A 13395-nucleotide genomic window follows, 5' to 3' on the forward strand; every position below is an offset into this window, starting at 1 on the left:
GATATAGTGTTGTTATTTTTTAAGTGAAATACCTACCTTGTTATTTTAAATATGCACTGTGTGTTTGTGTAAGGAGAGTTTTTGCGATACATTCCTTCATATGGATATAATATTATTCACAATTAACTAATTATGTTCTCACTCAAAATATTTATAATTTGTATGCCTCGAAAAGTATAACTTGTATTAATAAATAACAAGAATAATACAATAATAATAAATTAAATACTTGTAAGTTGTAGTTGATTTACTCCTATAAAGTGTTATAATTATTGTTATTGGGTATATTTTTAATGAGCAAACATAGTGAAATATTATGTAATACTATAATAACCAGTCATTAAATTGTATATTGATTTATAGAGATGTTAGTTTTCATTTCCTGTTTAAAAACTTACTTTTGCAGCAGAAGTTATTCAATTTTATTGTTTCAATTTAGTATTATCCAGTCATTATTATTGTTCAAGATTTCTACTATAAAAATGATTATGAATGTTTATCGAAATTTTATGATAACAACTTATATTATCCTCTAGTAGTCCAGTCTCTACTTATAAGTAGTAATACTACTTATATAGGTATTATTATTTATTTATAAATAATTTTATTTTAGATTTTGCGTGTTGCGAGAAAGACATAATATTATTATCGATTTAAAAAAAAGTTGTTTTTATTATATTTTGGTTTAATGAATAATAATGAAGTAGGTATAGTTTTTGGTTAATTAGTATTGCATACAATAACGTACCTACATAAATTTAGATGTCATTTTTTATATTTATCAAAAGTATCGTGGTCCATGGATAGCAGAAATATCAGGACTTATAGGGGTTGGAGTCATGCAAAAAATAATCCGTCTTCGAACCTTATGAGAATATTAGAATTCGGACCTCAGCGAAATATTTATTTAAATTGTTAATAAATCGAAATCGAAACCGATATTTTCAAAGTATTTAAGACATTTTTTCAAATTGTTTTGATTGTTTAATTTTTTTTTTTTTATATAACATATTATAAATTATATTGGAATTGACCATTGTTTAAATTTATTATTAAAAGAAATAGAGTAGTTTAAAGGAATGGAACCTAAGTTTTCTAAAAATCATACCGAAACTGGAACTGATAAATTTATTAGAACTCAACAAAGATTTTAGTTAAATGCTAAGATTAGTTATCTGTATTCTTATATCTTATTAATTATCATTAGGGAACGAATTTGAATGCAAATTCCATTTTTTTTCTGAATATCCCAAAAAATTGCTTTCCGAGCACTAAGTTCACTTTATACGTCAAGGAATTAAAAAATGTAACTTTTATTTAGCATTTTTTTTTACATTTTTAAGATTTTTTTAATTTTTAGAGCATTTGGATATTTTTTATGTTTTAAGTCATTTTTATAAAGGAATGAATAAAATTCGATAACAATTTAGTTGGCATTTATTCTAAAAGTATAAAATTAAATATTATTTATGATATTTTTACTCAGATACTTTCTAAAAAAAAATGAATCTTTATCCGTGTATTAGATACAGATACAATGTACATAAAAAGTTTATATGTACTAATGTACTGTTATTGTGCACATAGTATCTAGTTTTGTATCTTTGATAGAAAATATTATTGCGTATTATGTATATGTTAGTTGAAGTATGTAAAATAAAATTATAACAATAATAATTTAATAAAAATATACTTACTGAGAATGTGAATATTTCCCAGGAGGTCAGGTGAATGATACTCATTACCTATTTTATCAAAATTTTTATTTAATTTTGTTTTACTATGATAATTACTAATTATATTTGAATTATTATTTACAACTATCTATAAATGATTATATTGTTTAGTATAAAATTATACTTAAAGACTGGCATAAATAAGATTGTATTTTAAATGAAATATTATTTGTTTTACTAAATGTTGGTAACTCTATATTTTTGATATATTAAATCTTTAGGAAGATAGATAGTTTATTATGTTAAATGTATCTTATGATACTTGTAACTGTATCTAAATAATAATTGAAAGTATCTTAATATAGCATTGCATAATTACATAAGTAATTTTTCTTTTAACGGCCACTGTTTCCGAAGAAAAAAATATTTAAATAGTAATTATAAAAGAAATATAATAATGTTTGTGTTTTTAAAAATGTTACGAACCGTTTATGTTGAATAAAAACAAACGTTCGTGGCGTGGGCGTGGTTCCGGTCTATAAATGATTTGGCGGAGAGAAGTGGTGGCTAGAAGTATAAATACCGTATGTTCAGCTTTGGATACATTTTCTTTAACACTTCAACAGTTTAGTGACCGTTATTTTTTTTTTAGCTCGTTCCAATCGAGTGATAACAACTTGTTTTTCCATTACATTTTCGTAAATTAACATTTTGAAAAATGAGCAAAATACCAGCCGTGGGTATAGATTTAGGTACCACTTACTCGTGTGTGGGTGTGTGGCAGCATGGAAAAGTGGAAATTATCGCCAACGACCAGGGAAATCGGACGACACCTAGCTACGTGGCGTTTACAGACTCGGAAAGGCTGATCGGAGATGCCGCTAAAAGTCAGGTACACAAAGCAGAGACGTTAAACGATTTTATCGCTAAAAATCATAAAATTTAGCTCTCAAAAATACAATTTAACCCATTATTTCCCAACAGACCAATCATGTGTTACGTGTTAAACTGTATATATGCAAAATCCAAATCAATATTTTAAAATTAATTATAGCCGAAATCGTAGGTCATTTTTAATTAAGGATTGAAACCATTAATATTTTTAATTTACAACAATCAAAAGTATTGTAATGTTAAACAATGATTTGAATAAAACTGTATACGTTTATTAATAAATTAATTATTAATTAATTTATAATAATCATTAATATTTTATTATTTTTAAATAGTATCATCAAAATGTACAGATTTATTTCTACGTATAGTAACTCATATTCTTATAAATCAATTATTCTTAAACACTAACTATAATTTCATAAAATGTATATAATACCATTAGTATTTAGTACCTTTTATGCATAATATTATAATCTTGTCAGTTGTAATACATTTTCTATTGAAAATTCAAACTACTCTTAATCTTGATTCGAGTATTTTACTTGAATTGATACTAAAGTAAACACTTTCAATACTAGAAATAAATTATATAATTAGATAGTCCATTTGTTTCATAATAAACAAAAATATGTATAGGCACTTGCACTTACTAACCTTATATACTTACTAAACCTATATACTCTTATACAGGACTTATTATTATTTTTAAACATAAATCGAAATAATACATACTTCTTATTGATTAAACAATTGGTTTTTAAAATTGTATATTATATTATATAATTTTTTTTTTACTAATCAACGTAATATATTTTCTTATTTTATTATATATTTCTAAAATGTCGATACTTCAACTTCGAATTTTTTTTTTTTTATCGATCCACATACTTTATTCTCGAATAGAATTTCTCTGGTAATTTCAATTTCTGCAGTATAACTATATACCATTGTATTAGCTTTAATTATTTTACAAATACATGCATTCGAGATATTTACGCATAGTCGTTTTAAACGTCTTCGAATTTGGCGAACGCGAACGCAAACCCACGTACCTAATTATTCTCACCCACAACGATATTATACAACTGGGCAGATACAAAAATATCCTGATGACACATATGCACTATGCTCCCAGTTTGATTTTATCTGGAAAGTGTTATTTCTAGAATTACGCGATGTGTAACGGCGTATTTTTAGACTGACCATAAATTATAATTATTATTCATAAAACAAAATCAAAACCATTAGAACGGAATCCTTGGATGGTCTTTCCCATTTAGGCCTGTTTACAACCATTCAATTACCAAATCGGGCGTTTGGTGAACATACGCACACACGTTAATAGTTGTAGGCACGTCACTTGTGTGCAAGATGTGTGTGCCCATAGATGGAGGCGGGCGCTCTGATGACGATGAATCATCCGGATCCATATCTTACTGCGCACGGTCCAATATTTCTCTTCATGAAAAATCGAAATAATAATAATAATAATAATAATTTCGATTTCAAACATCACTTTAATATGAATATAACACGAAATAATAAATACAGACGGAAACGTCTAGAATTGTATACAACACGAAAAAATAAACATAATTATATTATATTCATATTAAATAAACAAAATTATTTTCCTTACTAATATTCTAAATAGAAATTTGTCTAAATAACACTATATATTATGAAGGAATTACTATATTAAAAGTTTAAAAGTTAAAATATAACTAAATTAAATAAGACACTTAGATACAAGTAGAAATAACTAGTGTTTGATAATATATTTTATTTTAATAATCGTAGAGTTATTCAATCGTTATCGTAACTATACATTACAGCATAACATTCACAAATTGAAGGCAATGTGTATAACATGTTTAATACATATATTTAGGGCATTCTATAGTAAGTTAAATAAATAATATAAATAAAAAATAATTAAATAAATAAAATTGTTAATGATACTTTTTTCATATGAGAGACACTGTATTATACGAGTATATATCATAGTTACTACATTGTAGTGCATATTCGTGTTGCTTAACATGTTATTAACTACGACATTGTTTATTATTTTAGGTGGCCATGAATCCACGGAATACAGTTTTCGATGCCAAACGTTTAGTAGGTCGTAAATTCGACGATCCAAAAATACAAGAGGATATAAAACATTGGTCGTTCGAAGTGGTTAATGAGGGTAGTTTACCTAAAATAGCCGTCGAGTATAAAGGCGAGAGGAAAATATTTGCTCCTGAAGAAATAAGTTCAATGGTGCTTACAAAAATGAAAGAAATCGCTGAAGTTTACCTGGGCGGGAAGGTAAACAGTGTGTTTTTAATTAATTTAATAGTAATATATAAGTTGGTGACGTTTTTCATGTAATATCCACTTATAAATCTTAGATAATACTATATTTAAATGAGTTAGGTAGGTACTACAGTATTACACAGAAGCTTGGTTTATTTCAATTTTAAAAAAATTATAAGTCTTCCAATAAAAAAATTAACAAAATAATTGAAATTTTTTTAGAATTATAATAATAGTAATAATAAAAATAATAGTAGATACGTGTATATGTTATAAAATAGTAGGTACAAATAATTACGTCTGATATTATAAAAAAAATTGTTTTTTCATATAGACTATAATTTTGTATTGTTAGTTTTATTAATATTTATTATTACCTTATTTTATTTACCTTTTCCTATTAATACTTTATTAATATTATTAGTTATTATAAATGCATAATACATCTAATTCCGTTAGGTTAAGTTATTAATTAAAATGCATGTTTTAAAAAAATCCAAAAATGTCTCCAGATACGTATACAGAGCAGCTAGAAAAATAAACGTTAATTTTACCAAAATATGTATCGTTTTACTATTCAATTATATATAGTTACGAGTATACTTTTGAATTTTTTTTTTATTCTGAGTTGATTTAAATCCCCTAATCTCTACTTATCTTTAATCATAAATCAGACCACTATAATATCGATTGTATTAAACAATATAATATTCTTCGTAATGGCTAATGACTGCATGTATGTACCTTGGTAATTTATTGTACTAGGTCACTGACGCTGTAGTCACTGTACCGGCGTACTTCAACGATTCCCAAAGACAAGCCACTAAAGACGCTGGAGCCATTGCTGGACTTAACGTGTTACGGATCATCAATGAACCCACGGCTGCAGCCCTGGCGTATGGTCTCGACAAGAACCTTAAGGGAGAGAAGAACGTGCTGATATTCGATTTGGGCGGTGGTACGTTCGACGTGTCGATTTTAGCCATCGACGAGGGTTCGTTGTTCGAAGTTAAGTCGACGGCCGGCGACACGCACTTGGGTGGCGAAGACTTTGACAACAGATTGGTGACGCATTTCGTCGAGGAGTTCAAGAGGAAATGCAAAAAAGACATCAGCGGCAACACAAGAGCTCTCCGACGACTGCGAACGGCCTGCGAAAGAGCCAAACGGACGTTGTCGTCGAGCACCGAAGCGTCTCTCGAGATCGACGCCTTGCACGACGGCGTTGATTTTTATTCGAAAATCACCAGGGCCCGATTCGAAGAAATGTGCATGGATTTGTTCCGGTCCACACTTTCTCCTGTGGAAAAAGCATTAGCTGACGCGAAAATGGACAAAAGCAGCATTCACGATGTAGTACTCGTTGGGGGTTCGACTAGGATACCAAAAATACAGAAAATGTTACAGGTGATTTTTATCTTTTTTTTTTTTAAAAAAAAACCCCTTTGCGGTAGCGGGACAGTATAGTGAATCAAAAACATTGAAACATAAATAGTGAAATGATATAATACTATATATTATACTTAATGTGATCAAGTAAATTATAGCGATTTTTATAGCATAGGAAGTAGGAACTAGAAATAATAGAATACGTCATATTAAATTAAAATAATAAAATGTATGATATTTATAACCTATTTTTAATTATAATATATACTACATACAGGTAAGTATTTATTAATGAAATGTGTATATTTGAGCAACATATTTTCACTGAGCCACTGAGGGCTTTTGAGACTGTTAATAAGAACCACTTATGTAGTTGCCGTATTAATAAATACCTATATATTATCGTTTAAATAATGATAATATTTATTTTAGTTTTGCATTATAAAATTTTTAAATTCTGTACAATATATTATCGATTCGAACGAGTAGTACACGTCATATAATATACTATAATTATATGACGACAATCAAATTCAGCTTTGGTCATATACTGATTATACATATCAAGCCGGTTATTTTAATAATACAATAGTTTTTTAAATTATTTATTAACATTTATATCCACAATAATTGTATTCACTATTATGTATACTCGAGCTACCTATATATACCTTTTATTATATAAAATGTTTATTCACAGTTTTTAATTTTGTTGTTTTGTCGCATACAGTCCTGTCATACTGGTTAAGTTAGTAATTATCTCGGAATAATACATATAATCTATTTGTGTTATACTTACAAGTTGTATCATTGCAGGACTTCTTTTGTGGTAAATCTCTAAACCTGTCCATCAATCCTGACGAGGCCGTGGCTTACGGAGCTGCCGTCCAAGCTGCTATTCTCAGCGGCGATACCAGTTCAGCCATTCAAGATGTACTCTTAGTCGATGTCACTCCCCTGTCACTCGGTATTGAGACAGCAGGTGGCGTAATGACCAAACTTGTGGAACGCAATTCTCGCATACCGTGTAAACAACAACAGACATTTACTACATATTCCGACAACCAAGCGGCTGTCACGATCCAGGTGTGCATTTATAATATATTATACACTTTCTAATTAAGACTTAGTTGTATTTTTTTTTTTTTTTTGGTCAAGCTAAGTTTTACTATTGTTTTAGGTATTTGAAGGTGAACGAGCAATGACTAAGGACAACAATTTGTTGGGTACATTTAATTTGACAGGAATCCCTCCTGCACCACGTGGTGTCCCAAAAATCGAAGTGACGTTCGATTTGGACGCCAATGGTATTCTCAATGTATCTGCAAAGGAAATCAGCACGGGTAAATCCGAAAGGATTACTATAAAGAACGATAAAGGACGGCTGTCCAAAGAAGATATTGACAAAATGTTGAAGGAAGCGGAGATGTATAGACAAGAGGATGAAAAACAGAAGGAACGCGTTAGTGCCAGGAACCAATTAGAGAGCTATGCGTTTAGTGTAAAACAAGCGATCGAAGAAGCTGGCTCAAAACTATCAGAGACGGACAAGAAATCGGCATTAGAAAGGTAATGAATTCATTTGATTAGTATTATATAATAATATTGTAAAAATATACGAAAATCAAATTTTTATATATTTATGACTGATGTTATAGTTGTAAAGCGGTAATTGCGTGGTTGGAAACAAATACATTAGCCGATAAAGACGAGTTTGAAGATAAATTGAAAACCCTGCAGAAAGAGTGTTCACCAATCATGACCAAACTACATCAAGCTGGTGCAAAAGGACCGAATGTCGAAGAAGTTGATTAAGCCATTTAAATTCTACCTACTTGAAGTGTGTTTAATGTGAATTATATGCAATATTGAAACATTTAATGCAATTAATTATTTGTCCACCAAAGATATGTGCTATGCGTAGGTAGTAGGTATTGGGCTGTTGAATATTGCAGTTAATACATGTATAATATACAATATACATGTATTATTATGTTTTATTTAAACATTGTGTAGAGTAATTTATTTAATACACTGTTTTATTAATAATACAGATAACACACATTACAATTTAAGTATAACATTCAAGTTCAAGTTCGACAAAATCAAGAAAGTCTGTTAGTTGTTTTGTAGATGTTGAAAATTTATGAAAAATAAACTTTTATGGCTTAAATTTGAAAATGTATCTAAAGCAATTCCTCATAAGTACTTTGTACTCGAATTAAAAAGTAATTTTTTCTATAAATATTTTTAGCCCAAATTTAGACAAAACAAGATATTTAAAAGAAGAATAACAATTTTAATTATTTTCTTTGTAATTCAAAAATATTTTTGGATATGGTACTAAATCTATGTACTTATAATATTATATTTTAAATTCCCTATAACATTTTTAAAACATTTAGATTAATTTTATTCTATTGCTTATTTGTATCATGAACCTATAATAGGTTACTTATTCACACCATTTCTACGGTAACTTGGTATTGATTCAAAAAATATTAATAACAAATGTCAAATAAATATATTTTATATACTAGTATTAGTAATATAATAAAATAAATGCATTGTTTTCGGAAAAATCCGACTTAACCAATTATAATATAAATAATAGCAACATAAATATATGAAATAAAAAAAATTTAGAACTTACAATATAGTCTGACATACGATTATAGGGCTCAAAATTATTTTTATATGTAATTATTTAACACATATATTACAATGACTTACTCAATGATAGAGTACAAACTTTGGTGAATCTGAATTTCATGCCAAAACATAAACATAAATTGAAATATAAAAATTGCATGCCATCTCTTAGAGAGGTCTTACCGAATGCATGCCGCATGCCGTGTATCCACAAGCCACAAATTTATGTATCATGATACATAAATACAACAATACTTTTCCAAATTTCTATTATAATATGACTTTAATATTACAATAAAGACAATATTATTATTATTAAATATTTATTATTGTTATTTATTATTATTATTATTGTTTATTGAAATTGTGATATTTTATGCCCGAAATGTTAAAAAAATTCCACTAAATTTATAATATTATTATTTATTTGAAATTTACCGTGTAAAAATTTAAAATACATACATACCATAAACTAAAATCGTTTTATTTAATATTTAATATTCACAGTGTCATCTTCTCAAATATTTATATATTTTATTATAATGTAACAAAATCCCGTACCTTCAGATGAAAATTAAGTTAAATTATTTTATTTACACATTTTTACATGGTATATTTCAAATAAATAATAATATTATAAAATGTGGTGGTTTTTTTTTTAACATTTCGGGCATAAAATATCATAATTTAAATATATAATAATAATAAATAACAATAATACATATATAATAATAATAGAATCGTCTATAATATAGACTCTATATTGTCATATTCAAGATCATCGTCGTGTATTAAAACTTTGGAAAATATTGTTTTATTTATTTATCATGATAAATAAACTTGTGGGTACACGGCATACAATTCGGACAGATTCTTTTAAGAAATGGCATGCAATTTGGACTTTTTTTGGCATACAATTCAGATGCAGTAAATCAACCTTAGGTACAATCGAAACCTATTAAATGGTGGAGCATTTACCTGCAGTTTATTTGCCAAATTCTTTTATTACAAGATCGAAATGTATTTCTAAATCTATATATTATACATAATAATAATAAGTGTTTTTTTTTTGTTACAAATCTGTAACACGACTAGAATCATTCTTCCAATCGTGTTGTAGTTTGTTTTTTTATTTTAGAGCGTTCATCGTGAGGCATAGGTATTTACTCTGTTTTATTTTAGTAGTAAAAAAGCGGCCGTATGTTTTCCTAACGACATCTAGCAAATGAATTATAAAAATCGTGTAAAGTCCTCCGTAATATTATGCATTCATATTTTATGGGGACTATTATTATTTGTAATAAAAATACACCGTATAAGTTCGTATATATATTCTTAGTTAATTTTGTCATTGTTATTATAATATGTTGCTTAATGCCTATTAAAAGAAAATATAATCCATTCTGTTCAACAACGGCTGCCAAATAAAAATGTTCTTATTCAAAACAATAAATAATAATGTGACTTTTGATATTACCAATGGAAAAAGGATTAACCGGAAAACCATAGGGGCGTTGAGAAATGTCTGTTTTTCATTATGACACGTTTATTGATCAATTGAACGATTCCATACAGGAAAAATTATCCAAAATTGCAATTATTACTAAGCATCAAAATGGCAAATGTAAAGAATTAATTTCCAGTACTTTGCTTTAAGATTCGACGTATTATTGGAAGAAATTGTTGATACAACTGAACCGTTAAAAAGTCTGTTAACACGCGAGTGGAACCGAACCCATTCAATTAGAAATATATATTTACAAGAAACCTGGAACTGCCACGTTAAAACGATCGAAGTTTCTTTTATAAAATACAATTTATACGATACGAGTATACATATGTGCGTATATAGGACAGGCAACTAATGCTATGTATATATAGTAGTATAAACTTGCTTATTTGGTTTTTATGTTGACTCGTTGTCAAGAAGTACAATACAAAGCATATTATGTATGTGTGTTACCGTCCAACGGTGTAGACGAATCGGCTAGACTTTGTGCTCTGGGCTAAGCGGAAGCTTAGTTGGCCACCTTAATCCTTAAACGATTCTCGGATGTGAAAAAAAGAAAAAGAAAATACTAAACAATGTATTGTGGAAATAATTATTTATGAACTTTCGGTGTACTAATAATTGTCCTATAGATTTAACGAAAAAAAAAATAATCACTTGTTTCTTTTTAATCGAACGGTCGTGATGGTTATGCGACGGCGTAAATTTCTAACGAACACTATGGAAGTGAGGGGATGACGAAAAAATAAATACCATACACAGAATCAACCCCCGCGTTTAAAATTATTTGACTTTTTTATTCCGCCAAAAATAACATCTTGTCACTCGTTTTAAAAAATAATCGTATTATTACACCGATCAACGCAAGCGGGTTTAAAATTATTTTACTATAAACAAGTAACAACCACCGCTTTAAGCTCGTAAACTTTTTGCGTGTTTGTCGACTGTGAATGAACTAAATCGCGTGCGATCATCGTATGACACATCATACATTTTCAAGTAAATCGTACCATTGATATTAGAATGTATGATATATTTTTATTTTACGCGTTTTTATATTTTATGAAAATTAATTATTAACTATTAGTAATTACGACGACATATTGTATATTTTTCATCGGCTCATCGCTAATGATATTTTTATTCAAACAGTAAAACGTGCAAGATTCTGTTTAAATACAAAAATGGGCAAGATTTCTCTTCTGCATACATGCGTGCGCTGGTGTTCAGAAAGTTGGCTAAGTCAAGTGAACGATTTATTGCACTCATCACGCGGGTACGGGTGTTCTTTCCGCCGTGATTGCACCGATGTCTCGTCAATCTGGCGTTTTCGATGAACGATTTATTGCACCCGTCAAATGGGTACCGTTTCTCTTCAGTGCGAGTGTGTCGATATATCGTCAAGCTGTTGTTTTCAGCGAACGATTTGTCCCACACATGACACATAGTACTACTGGTAGGATTTTCGCTCAGACTCGTTATCCAGTTACCATCGAGTAAATTCATTTTATTATAACAAATAACGTTCATAAAGCCCAAAACGGCGTTTTTCGTATTTTCTCACTTATATGATATAATATATATATATATAATAATGCATGTGTTTTTTTACAATCTGTGCCTCTATGTCTGTATACGCATAGATACACAAATATTGAAATATATTTGTACAATTGACACAATTCAAATTTGATAAACATAAAACAATATATATATATATTATAATATCTAACTAAATGTATGTACGACGTATCATCCACGAATTACATGACGTCTGAGTCTTTATTTTTCTTGTGAACTGAAAAAGAAAAAGATCCGTATAGGAAACGATAGGTTTGTAAACAGTACAGTTAAAAATAATTGTGATTAAAAAAGTAATTGAAGTTTTAACATTTATAGGTACGCATAATAACGATTTTCATTAGCTTTTAAAAGTTGTAATTAAAAAATAATAAAAATCATAAACAATTTAAAGCTGAAACATTCTTGTATTACTTAAATCATTGTTTTTTATACACAATAATATTTTCAAAATATTTAAACTAATTTTTTATGTTATTTATATGCATTTGAAAATTTTGATTTCTTTGAAAAATTATAATGCTTGACGCTAAAAAGTTTAATAAATCTAATATAAAACCTACACGAATTGTTCTTGTAAAAATGTAGATCTAAAATAATATATTATTATTTTAAATTATTAGCGTTTGAAGTTAAAATGTTAACAAAATTCGTCTACATCATGAAAATGTGTAAATTAGTTTTTAGTTATCAAAATATATTATTAATAGGAACTTAAAAGTGTTCGTCACAACACATATAATTATTTAGTATTTATAATTATATAGAATGAAATATTCAAAATATAAAGATTAATTTTAAACTATTTTTATGAAAAAACTTATTTATATCAAATATAATAGTGCATACAGTACATCGTACGTCTTGTTAGTAGATATTTAAGTATAGTTAATGAATCAATGACTGCTTATATACGTTGTAAAAAGCTAGAATAATATTTTTTTTGTAATAATAATATAATAATTTTTATATAATCTTTGTAATTAAACTAAGTTTAACCTTTACCGTCATAATAACTAAAATAAAAATAGATTAAACTAAAGCAATATTATTATTGTTTTATTCAAATAGGTAAAACCACGCGTGACATATTATTTATAGCTGACGAATTATTTGTAGGCATATATGTATAAGCAAAAAGTAATTTTTATTTTAGATTCTGAACAAAGTGAGGAATATATTGATTTTACAATGATGTATGTTTTTTTTTGTGTATCATCACGTTTTGGAGTAGAAATAAAGCTTTGATTTTTTACTTTAGCCCCTCTTTGAAAAAGAAAATTCATCTAGTTGACACTTGGAGAAGGGGTGGGGGGTCAAAAGTAAAAGTTTCCTGTAATTTTCGAAAGCGTTAGGAAAAACCCTAAAAAAGGAACGGAAAATGGG

General features: G+C 28.0%; 1 protein-coding gene across 1 annotated transcript; it reads left to right on the top strand.

Annotated features, from left to right (window-relative positions):
- The first annotated feature begins 2267 nt into the window (after nt 1–2267).
- Nucleotides 2268–8142, top strand: LOC132930886 (heat shock protein 70 B2-like). The gene is made up of 6 exons (XM_060996983.1): nt 2268–2568; nt 4650–4889; nt 5643–6284; nt 7083–7352; nt 7447–7835; nt 7925–8142. Exons 1-6 carry the CDS (start codon nt 2395–2397, stop codon nt 8079–8081), a joined length of 1872 nt encoding a protein of 623 aa, XP_060852966.1. The 5' UTR covers nt 2268–2394; the 3' UTR covers nt 8082–8142.
- Nucleotides 8143–13395: the final 5253 nt, after the last annotated feature.

The sequence above is a fragment of the Rhopalosiphum padi genome, chromosome 4 (assembly GCF_020882245.1).
Source record: "Rhopalosiphum padi isolate XX-2018 chromosome 4, ASM2088224v1, whole genome shotgun sequence".
NCBI lineage: Eukaryota > Metazoa > Arthropoda > Insecta > Hemiptera > Aphididae > Rhopalosiphum > Rhopalosiphum padi.